The following is a 15,812-nucleotide window of genomic DNA, read 5'->3' as shown; positions in this document are numbered from 1 at the left end:
CCACCACTAAGTTAGCTCTTATTGTGGACAGAAACTTAACTCCCTCCAGGCTGAGATCACGACCTTTGGGTCATAACAAATCAAATTGCCGGCACCAACAACTGAGCATGTCAGACGTTTAAAGAAGCGACACATTTGAGAACCACATGACGTTTTTTGCGACCTATAAATGTAGTCGAAAGCGGAGCAGAGCAGCTTGGATGTAATTGCATGAACTGCCTCTTTATGTTGAAAAATTCAAGTCTCAAACATTCACAACATGTTCCTGAGTATTCCTGCTCAACATTTTAACTTTCCGTTGAGATTCTCAGGACTCATTAGCTTCGTTCAGTTGGAAACACTCGGCCTCTGCCAGCTTTTGTTGTTAATTGCTCTTAAATCTGATTCCGGGTAGCTTTAAAGAGGCCCTAAACTGCACTAAAGTTCACTTTAACAAACCTGCAAAGAGGTTTGAAATGTGCGTTGGAGCTGTGTGATGTGCACGGACACACATGGCTCCTGGCAAATGATGAGGGTATTGATCGAAGGCCGGAGGAAGATATTGATCGTCTAGAGTAAATGTCAGAGATGGATCCCAGGAGACTGAGTGTGTGTGTGTGTGTGTGTGTGTGTGTGTGTGTGTGTGTGTGTGTGTGTGTGTGTGTGTGTGTGTGTGTGTGTGTGTGTGTGTGTGTGTGTGTGTGTGTAGCAACACACAGCAGCATGTGGTGAAAGTGACAAATGCCTCCTCCTCTCTCAGGAGGGTGGGCAGAGGTGGAAAGAGTTTTTGCAGGAAACAGTGTGAGACATAACACTAACACCGTGCAGAGTGTGCATTTCTCAGTGTGTGCATGCTTCTTATTTATCTGATTGTTTGAAACAAGCTGCAGACGTTCTTGTAATTAATGTATCTTTGCTCCTCATTACTTCCCCGTGCTGTCCTACATGAAGCCTTCATTAGTTAATTAGGAGCGTCCTTCAGGCGAAGCTGAATGCCTCTGGCTCTCCAGATGTTTGTGCATCATGACATTGAGGTGCCCGTTCATGTGGACACTGAGTTTATTCATGATTTCATCCTTCTCTTGTTTGCACTCTTTCACAGATGAACACATTTCTACATTTGAAGCCATGCAATGGTCTCTGGACATTAAAGTCAGATGGTTGGTCATTCTGCCACTTTGGTCCAGACTGGAAGATCTCACCTGCAGTCAGTCAGATTCCCATGGCTACCTGAGATATCCATGATGCATAGAGGTTAAAGACAGAGGTTTAAACCTGGATGATTTTGAGTCTTTGATTTATTCCTTGCAGGTTGCATGAGCAGGCAGCTGAGAAATTATGTGAAAGTCTGAAATGGACGGGTTTTTTTTAATTCTCATCACACCCTAATCAGAATTTGATGATATCTATGAAATTGGCAAATGATGATGTCCAGAGCAGTTAAAGTGTAACTTGTTTTCTGAAGTTGGGTCAATATGAACTAAGAAACTCAGTCTGACTTTGACCCCAAACAACAAGAGAAAAGGGATGGAAGTGCAGAATGAACATGAAGCAGACAATCAGTCGGGGCTCTTTAAGAGTTTTCTATTAAAGCTCCTGTGAGGAACTTGAGGTCAGTGTTGAATTTGGCGCCCCCTAAGACAATGACGAAGGCCGTACAAAAAAGATGATACCAGGGAGCTTTTCTAAATTTAGACCTGTGGTCTAAAAGCTCATAGTTCTTGGGGAAGGTCCCTAATTCTAGGGTAAAGTTCCTGCAGTTGAAGAGCACCTTTAGTCTGGCACCCACTGCTTGACTACTGTTTCAGACATTAAAAATGCTTAATGGAAATGACCAATTCTGTTCCTGACGGTCTTCTTTGCTTTTAGAGAAACATTGGTGTTAATTCTTGTGTGTTTCAAAATCAGCTAAAAAGTCCTCACAGGAGCTTTAAGTACTTTAAATTGTGACATTGGACAAGAATCTTCTTTCTTTCTTTTTTCTTTTAAGTTATGTTTTTGGCCTTTTTTGCCTTTATTGACAGGACAGCTGAAGAGAGACAGGAAATGTAGGGAGTAGAGAGCGGGGGAAGACATGCAGCAAAAGGTCAAGGTTGGGAGTTATACATGGGGTGCTTAGACCACTAGGCCACCAGCGCCACATAATGCTGTCTTTTAACAGACAAATATATCCCTTAGCAAGAATCTTTACCATGAAAATATCAAAATAAGGCTGTTTCTGTAACCTGCTGTTGTTCAATTAAGGTGCTTTTAGAACTTAATGGCTCTTTTGGCCCCATAAATGTCTGCGTTTCGACCGCGAGCTGAAGTCCCAGAAATCAAGACAGTCCTAATGGAGAAAATAAAATGTAATTGCACTACACCGCCAGACCAGTAGAGGGCAGTAAGACAAAGATGAAAAGCCATTCACATGGATGACACCATGGAGTTTTTCAGGGGGAGAACTAAATTTAGACCCTGCTTCCTGCGGTCGAAAAGCACCTTTAGTCTGGCAACCACTGCTCGGCGGCCTTTCCAACATTAAAAATATGTTATGGAAATTATCTTTTGGATTGCTGATGGTCCTCTTTGCTTTTAGAGAAACATCAGTATTAATTCTTGTCTGTTTCCTCACCTTGGCTACCTCAGTCAAAAAAGTCTAGACTACTGGAAGTCTGTCCAATCAGTTAGTTTGGCCCTGAGACCAGTGGTGACGATGCAGAGGACGTTCTTTGTTTTGGGCCGTGGCTGCAGCCATTCTTATATGTTCAAACAATGCCAGTTCAGCAGGTTTCCTCTACCCTCTTCCAGTTAACTATCCCCAAACCGATTCAAAGATGACTTCCATCAGATGTTGCTGGATCATTGCCCTAGAGCTTTAGTTCAGTATTACTTTAAAGACATTTTTGAAGGTCATACAATAAAGCAGGTATAAGTTAAGAAAGTATTGCTCTAATTCTGAATGAAAGAGATGAAACAGCAGAAGAAGTCTGTTTTTTCTCAGAATTGCCACACATGTAGGCCACCCTCCTCTCTCTCCTGACATGCCTTTATCTGTCCTCTCTCTCCTCCTTCAGACTTTATCATTTCAAGATGTTCTGAGGCTTAATGTATTTATTTAAGCTCAAAGCTTATTTAAGCTCCATTAAAGGTAATTATATCCCCTGTTATAAGGCTCAGCGCTCCCCAGAGTGGCCATTAAGTGTGGGTAGATGCCAGTGTTTGTGGCTGCCAGAATAATTACGGAGCTGTGTCTGTCTGTGTTGGGTCAACCCAGAGCGGTATCCACTGGTTTTACATAGGCATTAGAGCAGAGACAGTGTGGGCAGCGGGTTTGTGTTGGTGTGTTTGTGTTGTTTGTGTTTCTCAGTTTGTGGAGAAGTCTCTTTTGCAAACATGGCTGAGTGGAGAATCATGATTTCTTCCCTTCAGAAGCTTCTCTGTTTGTGGGATTCATTCAAAATCTGCAACATTCAGCAGGTTTTATAATATAAGAGTATTCTGGGCTTGACACTTGCAGTTTCAGGGTCAGGAAGCGTTTATAACGTGGAAGGCGAAAGGCAGGCACCTCTGGGTTCTCACTGATAAAGATTAGCTCTGCAAGCTGCTGCCAACAAATGATTGAGAAATACAAATAATAGATGTGATCCTTTAGGACAGCTGGCTGCAGGTTTTACACAAACGGCAGAAAGGTCAAACACTTACCCCTTTTCAACCGAGGCAGTTTCAGGGCCGGTTTCGGCGCCAGCGCTCAATTGAGAACCGTTTTTTCGTGTTTCGACTGCGAGTGAACCGGCTCCCGGCCAGGCAAACTTTCAGGAGGGACTCCAACTCTTTGCTGGTCTAGAACCACTAACCACTTACGTCAGGGGTGAGGTGCAGGGTTGCTGTGATGAAAAGCACAAACCAAACGTGTTTCCGCCATTGTCCTGCAGCAAAAAAATAAAAGAGACTGATGGATTCCAAGGCAAAGCAGTGGTCAACCGAGGAGACAAGCTGCCGTTGTCCGCCATTGTTGTTGTTGTGAGGGAAAGTTTGCACTAGCGCTGCCGGGAAAAGTGGTCACGTAAATCTGACGTCATGACGTGCCTTTTCAACAGGCTCGAGCGGGCAGAAAAACAAACAGGTGCCGTGTTGGTTCCCAAGTTCAACCAGCGCGAGCACCAGCCAGAAATACAAACCAATTTGCGTTAGTCGAAAAGAGGTAACTTTGGTTCAAAACAGAAGAGGGGGAAACAAAAAAAAGAGGGCGTTAAGAGAAGAAACTTGTCTTAATATCTTTTGAAACATATTTTGGGTTGAAGATGATTGGTGATTACCGGTAGACTGTTTTAGGCAGCTGCAAAAAAGTCTGCAATGGCTGTATCACAACCACTTTAGGAATTAAACCTGTCAGATTTATCCATTTATTGTTTCAGTTCTTGCCACTGAGAAGCCAAGATTGTTATTGAAGAGTGTAAAAACAAAACAAAGACACTTCTTATGGATTTAGACCTTTTTTGTTAAAGGCTAAGACACATTTTCAGGAAACATCACTCTCCTCAAAGCCATAGACTGCATAAAAATTGACATAGGCTTTGTTAATCTTGGTTTATACTTCTGAGTTCACGCTGCGCAGCAGTGGTCGACACATCGACGTGAGCTCCGCATATTTGTGCGTCGATGTGTCTGCGTCGCACTGCAGTACTCTGCTGAAACACTAGAGGGCAGTGTGGTCTCTCTGTTGGTCGTGTCGCCTGTTTTTGGCCACACTACGTTTTCTGCTTTTTCACAGCCATTCAGAGCATGTTATGTTAATCTACAGTTGATACATGTTGCTGTGTATCATAAAGACATGATTACAGGGAAGAATAGAGAGAAGATGGAGGAGGAGATGAAATGTACAGCGATTCCTAAGGTGCTGTAAATGCAGGAAATACATAGTCATCGAGGGGACCAATCACAGGGTTTGTGGTCTGAGTCGAAAAAGAGCTACACATACCTACGTCGACGATTTGAAAATATAAACCAGGCTTAACGTCACCAACTAGTCTCTGAAGTGTTGTTTTGAAACCCAACGATTGCGGTTGCCATGTCAGAAATACTTAACTTTTGGGTGGCCTCTAGAAGCTGGCAAAGAGTTGGAGCTGAGGTTGGCCTTTAGCATCCGTGCAAACAACTACAACCTGTCAGTCAAGTCAGCCACGCCCATTATTGCAGATATGCAAAACGTTTAATCTTGATATCTTCAAATAGAATGAGTTTTAAAATGTTAGACATTGTTCTGAAGACGGGCATTTTAACATGAGTGTTAATGTGGCTTCCTTGGCTTTTGGAGCCAGCCTCAAGTGGACTCTGGAGGAACTGCAGTTTTTGGGACTCCCACATTGTCTTCATCGGTCAACGTCAGAGGTTGCTGCTTGCAGAACAGAGTTGCTGCCTCAGAAATGTAGTTTGTTGGTGTTATTTTCTGACAGGTTAAACACAAAATTAGTGAAACACACATGATGTAAACTGTTACACTATTTGAAGTAGCTCTGAGATGTGTAACGAATGCTTCTGGGTCACGTTTGAAAAAAACCTCTGAGCCTGTTATCAGAAAAGTTTCTCTGCCTATAACTAATTAAACGCCTAAATGTGTGAATAGAGCCAGGGTTTAAATAAAAACAACAGAATCCTCCTTTATTGCTTCTCTTAAAGTGTGAAACCAACTTTAAAGATGTGAGGCAGACAGAAGTCGAATGCCCTTACCTGTCCCACTCTCCTTAAAAAACCCCGCAGTCTCACTCTCCCCCCGCAAGGCACGGGGAAATCCGTTTTAGCGGAGCCAGATGGAGGGACAATCCCTTTAAAAGGCTGCTGACAGGGCACAGCGGGACCGTTTACAGTTTACTACATTTCTACCACGGCGCACAGCCAGCTAGTTGTGGATTCCTGTCTTCGCTCCATATTTAGATGAAGAGTTCATTCAGCAGAAGCTCCCTGAGGATACGGAGCGAGAGGATCGGGCCAGAGAGGCTTGAGTCAGCCCTGATGGAAAAACACAGTGGTGGCTGAGTTACTGGCTGTTTTATACGGCTGCTATCACGCTACACTGGAGCCGTTTGAGAGTGTGTGTTGACCGGACCTCTGTGTGCTCTCGCCACCTCCTCTTGACCCGGTTAATATCTGGGTGTTAATGGATTATTCTTTATTTCAAGGATGCTCAACAATAGATAAACTATAAAAGCTCCTCTTTACTTGTGCATCATAAAAACACATAAAAACACTCTTTAAAAACGTCTGCCAGAGAGAAATGTTTAATGTTAAAGCATGCCAAAGCACAGAGATCAAAACATCAGAGCCCAGAGTCTGCACTGATTTTCTAAACCTCTCCAAAAGAGCAATTATCCAATCATAGCTCGGCATGTAGCTCGATATGGCAGGCCTGTCAAGCTTTTGATTTCTCCATTGATGGATTATAAGAACTGGATACTGGACAAGATGATGCCCGGTCAGTCACCTGAATGAAAATCGCTCACTGAGTGTGTGAGCCAAGAAAGTTTGCTGAGCAGATTGTTGCATGTGCTCGTCCTTTTTCCTTCCTGATTCACTCAAAAATGTGTGAAAACTTTGTCTTTTGTCAACAGTTTTACATGCATTAGTTGTTTTATTTGACATAATGGCGGGAAGGGAAGGAAATGCTTTTGTTGGGACAGGAGACTTTTTGTGAGAGTGGCCACAAATAAATCTCCATTATTGTACAGCGACATTTGAGACACAGGTTGCAGTCCTTTTACCTGATACTGCCTGTTGATGTTAAGAGACTAAGAACTTTTTCCACTGAGTAGAAGTGAGGGGACATGATTTTCAATTGTTGGATCATTTGACGCGTTAATATGAATATTATCTCATTGGAAAGCCAAATTTTTCATCCTTTCACCAGTGCCTGGTTGTAATACATATTCCAGCCATACAGTGTTTATAGATCACTTTAAGCTGTTTTATTACCACATTAAGTAACAGGAGAAGAAGAACGCAAACCGAATTAACTCAAGTGACAAACTCCAGTCTTAAAATCTGAATCCCATGCGGAAGTGCTAAAAACTGCAGTTCCTCGAGTGTCCACTAGAGGCTGGCTGCAGAAACACAGGAAACCTCATACACACCCATTCAAAGAGCCGATCTTTACAGCAGAAATAAACATGTTTACAGCCTGGTACAAAAAACTTTTTAGGTCTGAATAGCTCATTTCTCTATCAGCACACACTGTACAAGGTGGGTTTTTTAAACTCTGTATTTGTGAAGATATTAAAACCCAAATAAGGGCGTGGCTGACTTGGTTGACAGGCGGGAACACTGTAGCTGTTAGCGAAAAGGCTAAAAGCCCGCCTCATTACCTGACTCTAGCTCGACAGAAGTTAGGTTGAGTCAGCTTTTCAAATATGGCACCCGCCGACGATCGGCTTCAGGAACAGATGGGTGACGTCATGGAGACTACTTCCATTCATTATACAGGATATGCATTAACTGGAATTTAGTTGCTGTCTTGTAAAAACCCAGTCTTAGAAAAATCTAACAGTCTATGACCAAAATGTCGTGAAACATGGGAGGAAAATAAAATACAAATCTAAAATCTGGCACGTTTTATTTTAAGGATTTATTTCTTCATTCTGTCTCAGTGTTCAGAGGTCTGTAACTACACTCACGTTGATCCTGATCAAACAGATCAGCTGTCCTGGGACAAAGCGTCTGCTGAATCCCTGCAGACTAAAAGCAGGATACCTGAGCTCCGGTCCAGGTGTGGAGCAGCGATCCAGAGGCACAGATTCTAAAATAATAACGAAGCCCTGAGGCGGCTCGCTCTGTGCCAACTGCAAACCTGCTGTCAGATCTGGTTTCACAAAAACCAAACCATTCAACCTCATAACCTCGCTCTCTCCAGCACGGCGCCCTCGCATGAACCGAATCTGCACGGTCATGTCTGCAGCTTGATTTAAATAAGCTGTGTGCATTTTTCTACTCCTTATGTCCTATTTATAGCTGTGCACTCTTTTTAGATCAGGAACGCTAATTCATTACTTTCTGCAAGAGGAGGAAAATGAAGAAATTTAAGGTGGTAGGGATGTGAGGATGTAGGAAGAGTGGGGGAGCAGGAGCAAAGAGAGGAGGACAATAGCCGGGCAGATTATTCAGGCTAAGCTTCGTTTGATTGGCGCTCTAAGCGGTGAGAAGTATGAGGTATTAACACCAAAGCCCCTGAGCTGACAAATAAGACCCCAGATAGAGAAGATGGAGAGAGAGGAAAGGAAACTCGTGAAGGGATGGAGGAGTGAGTTACAGAAAGGAGGACAGGATGGAGAAAGTAAAAGGGCGAACTTGTTTAATCATGTTCAACTTAGAATTTAGTGACAAAGGCTTCTTGTTCGTCTGTAATCGTGCAGAAACCTCTCCTGACTCCTCGTCTATGTGCAAGGCTGACAGAACGAACAGTTCCTAAAGTCTTATCAATACTTAAAACAACAGATCCTTGATTCCAGAGGGTGAAACAAAAAGTTTTTCATGTTAAGCGTAGACTCAAATATCATAGCTGGAAGACTTCATCATGAGATAAGATAACCTTAATGAGATGGTGCAAATTTGGCCGAATGCAACCGTCACCAATTTTCCAGAGCTGGAGTCATGTGACCAAGGTTTTCCCGCGGTAATCACTGAATCAAGGATTCTCCTCCTCCTGTCCTCATCCATGTTGTCTTTCTGATCCTCTGAAAACCTCTGACCTGTTGACTCCAGGCCTGGCTCCGCTCATCATGACTGTTTTTGTTGTTGTAGTTAAGTGAAATATGATCTGGTGATAACAGAGTGTTTTATTCTGAAAATTAATCGGATGTTTTCATTTTGTTTTGGTGCCTGACTTCCTGTCCCGCTCCATCTATTCTGTTGAGATTGATGCGTCGTGCTCCGGCATCCAGCAAAAATAGAGGTCTTGTGTATCTGATCCCGAGGACTACGACCTGGCACAACGGAGCGGATCCAGTGGAAGTTAACAAAATGACTAGAACAGAAACCTATTAGATCTGGTGCTGTGACGGATCGGAGACTGATCTTGTACAATTTGGTGGTTATTCTTACACCATCCCTCTAAAAGGAGAGTGCTCAAACTTTTTCTGTGATCATGTCCGTCTACTCCCTGCAGCCAGACTCCATAAGTTCCAGGTAACGAGCGTATCATAGGATGAGATGGAGGAATCCCTTGATATAAACCTGATGAGCGCCGCAGGCTAGAGCTCTGTCTAACAAGCAGAACTCTAAATGAACCACACAGAAAGATGAAACTCTGAGTCTAATCTTTATCTATGACATCTCATGTTTTCTTTTCTTCCCTTAGATATCGATGAATGCCAGGAGAACAACGGCGGCTGCGACCACTTCTGCAGGAACACGGTGGGCTCCTTTGAGTGCAGCTGTCAGAAAGGACACAAACTGCTCACTGATGAGCGCACATGCCAAGGTGAGCGAGTGACAGCTGTCAATCACACACGCCCTCTCTGCGTCAGGGGTCGAAAAACACTCAGGGGTGAAGAGGTGTTGATTGTGTAGTCATCTGGGTTTCACTTTATGAAAGTCAAGAACTTGTTCATGGAAGACTTTGAGAGTCTCTGCAAACACATGACTAAAACTCCAGATTGGTGCTGAAATACTCTTTCTATGCTTTATACATTGATTCAGAGTTCACTAAGATGCCTAAAGAGAATAATTCAGCTTCATATGCATCTTATTGTCTGCATCCACTGGTTTGAGGAATATTGCTAAAAATATTGAAACTTCAGAGAAAGGAGCGGAGCAAGTGAAAGAAACTTTAGGTTAGTGATCTCTACAAAGAAACTTAAACCATGAGCGGTGGTGATGATAGCAGCAGGGTTCAAAGTTTGACATTTGTTTATTTTTGAAAGTGTGTGAACCGCAGAGCTCAGAGAAGAAGGAGAGCTGAATGAGGACAGTTTCATGTTAAATCCACCGCAACAGGCAGAGAAGAATCCATCACCATGGAACGCTAACTGATAAGGAATCACTGGGGCTATTTCTCCGCTTCATGTCGGGGTCTTGTCTCACCGTGTCGGGGTTCTATTTCAAATAATCACCTGCTAACCATACATTATCCCTTATTCATTGATCCCATGGAAAGAAATTAACCTAAAAAAGGAATCATCCAGCAGGAAATCCCAGAACTTTAGTGATTATATTTTTTGAAACCGCAATGCAGCACTCACTGTTTTCCAGAAAACACTGACTGTCACTGCCATCATGCATTTATAAAAAGTTTCAGTCATGGCTAAGCTGAGGACCAGGATGACGATATGTGAATAAGAAAGTTGAGACGTAGAGCAGCTTTGAGAATCGATACTAATCTGATCTCTGGTGCAGAACATCCTGCAGGACATCAGTCAGGAGTGAATATACTCTTTCCAGCAGCGCTCACCGTCCTGCGATCATTTCCCCCGTGACCTACTTGGCTTACAGAGAAGAAGTCTGTATCGATCATCTCCTCTGACTTTGTGGAAGAAGACGAACAAGCTTCAATATTCGACTCTCAAACTCCAAAAGAGCCCTGACTCTGAATGTGTGTACCAGCATTTTTTAAATGCATGACTGACAGAACGTAAACAGTGCAGTCTGAGATAATAATCGTGTTTATTTACAGCCGTGTGGTTTGCATCCTCTGCCGGGTGTGTAGTTAAGACTGCTGAATATGGATCTGTAGCTTTGTTGGGACAACTGAAGGCAGATTCTTTTTAACAAGTTGAAACCTGCAGGACGGGAAAGCAACACAAAATGATTTTTATTAACAACAAAACCTGGAGGTGCGTCTGTCCTCGGCCTGAAACCATCAAACAGTGCGAGCGCCTGTGTTTGTTGATGACTGTGCATAACCGTGTAGTAAGAAGAGTCTTTAATAACGTGGTGTTGAGAGCTGAGAGCCACATTAGCGCCTATTTCTGACACACCTTTGCCACAGCGCCATGCCAGCCCGTCAGCCTTCATCTCCAACATGACCTTTATCTGAAGTATCATGTTTGATTTGTCTTTGTAGAATCGCTCATCCAGAGAACACAGCTCCGAGTGATGCAGGTCTAAGAGTTTGCCAGAGCTGGCGAAGAATCCAGAGCGGGGAGATTAATCGTTCACTGTAGTTACATTAATAATCCCACAGATTAACTTTTTAATCTGAATATATAGAGTGAGAGAAAGTTTGATGAATGTCAGGGATCCCTGTGAAAACACCTCAAGGTCAGAGGTCACAAAAGTCTTACGTCCTCTACTCAAGAAGAAGCAGAAGAAGAACTTGTGTGAAGAAAAGGACTCTCTGCTGAGACCGTGTTGGAGAGAGGGATAGATGGAGATGAAGAGAGAGAGATGATAGTGGTGAGATGGATAGTAGTAGTTGTAGCAGCTGGAGTCTGGCACGTCCACAGCAGCAGAGATCCAGAGGAACCTGCGAGACAAGGGAGCTCAGGGACTCCAGCAAGGTCTATGGTTAGTAACTTTAATGGGACAGGAAGAGTGAAAGTAAGAGACAGGCAGAGAGAGGAGAGAGAGGGAAAAACAGGATCCCAGTGTGTCAGTTCCTCTGGCAGTCTAAGCCTATAACAGTCTGAGCCTATAGCAGTCCTAGCCTATAGCAGACTGAGTCTATAGTTGTCTGAGCCCATAGCAGTCTAAGCATATAGCAGTCTGAGTCTATAGCAGTCTAAGCCTACAGCAGTCTGAGCCTATAGCAGTCTAAGTCTATAGCAGCATAATAAGAGCTGGTCCAAGCCTGATCCAGCTGCAACTATAAGCGTTATCAAAAAGGAAACTTTGAAGCCTACACTTAAAGTAGAGAGGGCGTCTGCCTCCTGGACCCTGACTGGTAGAGGTGGAGAGGTGCCTGATAACTCAAGGCTCGACCTCCCATACTACTTTTAGAGACTTTAGGTACGATGAGCAGAAGGATTTTAAACTCTGGTCTAGATTTTATGGGGAGAAAGATTTCCACTCATAATTACTCAGATAAACCAGGTGACACATTTTATTTCCAGTCTGTTCTTTTACATTAAACAGCTTCAGGTCACTTCAGATACGGAAATTACAGAGCCAACACGCGGGCCTTTACTGCTTCCTCCACCTGACAGACTTTGTTATAACAGGTCATATATTTAGCCCCCGTAAAGCCCAGACAGGACAACCTGAAATAAACCAGGTGAGCCTGAAACACTGGCCCCAGTCCCTGATCAGATAATAATACAAGTACACATAAACACACACCCACATGGATCCAAAGGTGAACGTGCAACCTCTCCTCTTCAGTCCGGTGAAGTTTCAGACGTTAGACTGAGCTCATGTGTTTGTTTACGATAACATCCTCCGTGATGAACGAGGCAGCCTCTTCACCGAGTCTGTGTTTGTCCAGAAATGACTCATTAAGATCTTAATGTCTGTAAACCACTCATCCTGCTGACCTTTACGTGATTTACTTTACTGAAGCAGCCAGAAATAAACCTGAGTGCTCTCATCGGGCTGATTTAAACCATCACTGATCCACTCTGAGTTCATCTAAAGGAGCATTCTGCTGTTTTTTAAAACCTGGGCAGATTCTTGGGTCTGAGGCTTCAGTAGGTTTGGTGAAACAGGCAGAGATAGTTATTTTAAACGTCTGGTGACAATACAACAGTTTTGTTTGGATAGGATGCATTTCAGACATTATGTCATGGGCTTTATTAAGACGTAGGAGTGGATAGAGTCAGAAACTCAAAGCTGCCAGACGCTGTTACCAAAAGTGGTGCTTTTATTTATAGAAAACCCTTCACTATATCATTGATTTTTTTTTTTTTTTTTTAGTACAATTGGATGTCTTAGGTGATTTAATAGTTATTCCAGACCCAACAAAATGATTGTGTAATACATAACATCACAAACTGACCACACACGGCAACCAGAGGATGACTGTGGCTGCGGAAAGGGTCCTCCTCTTTTCTTCCTTTATATTTCACCTCGTGATGATGATGTCTTATTTCAGGTGAGAAGCAGCAAGGAGACCTTTTGATACGCACATAACAAGGGATGCTACATGCCTTAACATGCAAAAATGAACACAAGGTTGAACAGAATCGGGGCGCTGGTGGCCTAGCGGTCTAAGCGCCCCACATAGAGGCTAGAGTCCTTGTTGCAGAGGTCGCTGGTTTGACTCCCGTTCGGTTGACCATTCACTGCATGTCTTTCACCACTCTCTACTCCCCACATTTTATGTCTCTCTTCAGCTGTCCTATCAATAAAAAAAATTAAAAAATCAAATTTTTTCAAAAAATAAAAGGTTGAACTGAATGGCTCAGTTTGCAAATCATGAGCAGGATCATGAGCGTCGTTCACTCTGGAGGCAGAGAACGAGCACTCACACCCTGAGAGCATCCAAGAGGTATCAAGAGTTGTGCAGAGTTACCGTGAAATGTTTACTGTCGCTGAATTCAGGTTTATGGAACCCGGCAAGTATGGCTTGTGCATCTAGCCATCCAAATGTTTCTAAACGAATCAGGACAGATCGCTACAAACTAAAAACTGGTCTGGTTTTAGAGAGTTGTAACTTTTTGGAGGAGGAATAGTTTACTTTTGTTAAGTGTTTCTTTTCCCTTAGCCCTGTTATTTAATAAGTTATAGATGAAGATATTTCGTATATCTCATATTTTCCTGCAAAGACATCCATCTTCTCCACTGTCATGTTTCTCTCTCTCCCTCAGACATCGACGAGTGCTCTTTTGAGAGAACCTGTGACCACACCTGCATCAACTACCCCGGCAGCTTCGAGTGCTTGTGCAACAAAGGTTACATCCTGTACGGCCTCACTCACTGCGGAGGTGAGAGTCTGTATTTGTGTGCGTGTGTGTGTGTGTGTGTGTGTGTGTGTGTGTGTGTGTGTGAGAGAGAGAGAGAGAGAGAGAGAGAGAGAGAGAGAGAGAGAGAGAGAGAGAGAGAGAGAGAGTGTTTGTCTGTGTTTAAAGAGAGAAATGCTCTCCACAGTGTGAAGGTGAGGAGGTCACTGAGCGTGTGCAGAGGCTGCTGATGAAAGCACTCTCATGCCTCACTTCACCTGAAAAACTTCACCCTGAGTGTGTGTTTGTGCGTCTTTGTGTCTGTGAAGTGTAAGCCTTTGTGTGTGTGTCTGTGTGTGTGTTTTTCTGCTTGTGTGTGTGTACTCTGTGTGTGTTGTGTCACACACCTGTAGCTCTGTAAAACTAAATACGTTCAATCCATCAGACCTGAAATAAACCCTCTCTTTGTGAAGGTTAGTCAAAGAGAGGAGTTAACTCAACCCTCAGATCATTTCAGAGCTGCAGTTTTTGGCAGTTTATGTTTTTATTATCATATGTACACTTGATGATAGAAATGGTTACACAATTGTAATAATATTTAGTTATTTAAAAGGAATTTTGAAGAGTAAGCCCAAATATAAGATGATATATGATCAAATAAAAGGTAAAAGTCTCAGACGAAACAGATTAAAAACAACTTAAAGTGTATGATGCAAGTGAAGAAAAAATGAAAATACAGGAATTTGTTCTCACCTTTACAAAATAAAACTTACAGGTGTAAAATCACAAATAAAAATAGATTTTTCACCTACAAGTTCTATTTTGTATATGTGAGAATCACTTCCTGTATTTAAGGTGCATGTCCGCCTCTTACCTGCAGGAAGGCTTTCTGCTGAAATGCGTTTTTAATTACTGGCTTTTTCCCTGTTCAGTGCAGAAAAAATACCACAATGTTTAAATAAAGTTTGCGATGATAACAGTATAAAAAAACACCCCTGTTAACATTCAACAACAGTAGCACATTTCATCTTTAATGAAGGGAAGATGTTTTGCAGGATGGTGTTAGTTTGAGCCAGGTTTGTATAGATACACAAGTGTGGGACAAACAAATTAACGAAAGGAAAAATAACTCCAGGATCACATGCAAAAAGTAAGGATGTATGGATGCAAAACAGGAGCATTTTGAGAAATATGATGTGCAGATGACTTTTAAAGACACTTAACATTTTTGCAGAGTCATTACATCTTGTTTTACAAAGTTAGGTCAGTCGTCTTCTGCATGAAAGAATGACCCGTGTCCTCTGCAAAGATAATCAGATTCAGATTCAGACAACTTTATTGATCCAAAGAAGGACAATTCATTTATAGCTTACCATACAACATTTAACATTTACAACAAATCCATCATATATACATGCTACAAGTCAAGCACCGGATCTGTACATGAGACCAGAGGGTCTGTGAAGGACAGCAATAAGTTAATGTAGTTTACATGAAGTGTAATAAATAACAGTAAGATAAGACAAAGATTAAAAGATAATATGATCTACTTTGTCATACCAATGTTATTTAAAATGACTAAAATGACTACCGTCTGAGTTTAAAAGCCTGGTAGCAGACGGGATCAAAGATTTGGAGAAAAGATTAGTTCTCCTCAAGGGTGCATGAAAACGGCGAGCTGAAGACATCAGTATGATTTTGGTAGAAAGAACATGTAATGGCTGGCCAATAATGTTTTAAACTTTCTTCACCACCTGATTCTCCCAGAGGGAACACAAGTCTCTTTGTTTGATTCCTGTGATCTTGGAGCAAAATTTTACAATGCTCTGCAGGCTGTTCTCTATCCGTAATGAGTAAGGTATTGAACCAGTATATAAAAGAACATGTTGAAACTTTCAATAAAAGAACAATAAAAGTTACTTAAAATCCTCTTACTGACATTAAGAGAGTTCAGCAAACAGTTAATGAAGTGTAGCTGGATCTGTTCTCAGTATTGATCACTCTCCAGTCTGATCTTTGCATGTTCACCAAAATGATGAAAGTCAATGAGAG

The 15,812-nt window shown here is 42.4% G+C and overlaps 1 protein-coding gene across 3 annotated transcripts in view; it reads left to right on the top strand.

The window, feature by feature from the left end:
* Nucleotides 1-15,812, top strand: part of scube1 (signal peptide, CUB domain, EGF-like 1) — a 127,893-nt gene that overhangs the window by 99,980 nt on the left and 12,101 nt on the right. For all 3 annotated transcript variants that reach the window (XM_034673203.1, XM_034673202.1, XM_034673201.1), the window contains 2 exons: nt 9,305-9,427; nt 13,689-13,805. In XM_034673203.1, the coding sequence (XP_034529094.1) occupies nt 9,305-9,427; nt 13,689-13,805 (240 nt within the window). The remainder of the gene's footprint in view (nt 1-9,304; nt 9,428-13,688; nt 13,806-15,812) is intronic.

Source organism: Notolabrus celidotus, chromosome 21, assembly GCF_009762535.1.
Source record: "Notolabrus celidotus isolate fNotCel1 chromosome 21, fNotCel1.pri, whole genome shotgun sequence".
Lineage (NCBI taxonomy): Eukaryota > Metazoa > Chordata > Actinopteri > Labriformes > Labridae > Notolabrus > Notolabrus celidotus.
The sequence above is the reverse complement of the archived record's forward strand: the minus strand, read 5'-3'. Positions and strand labels throughout refer to the sequence as shown.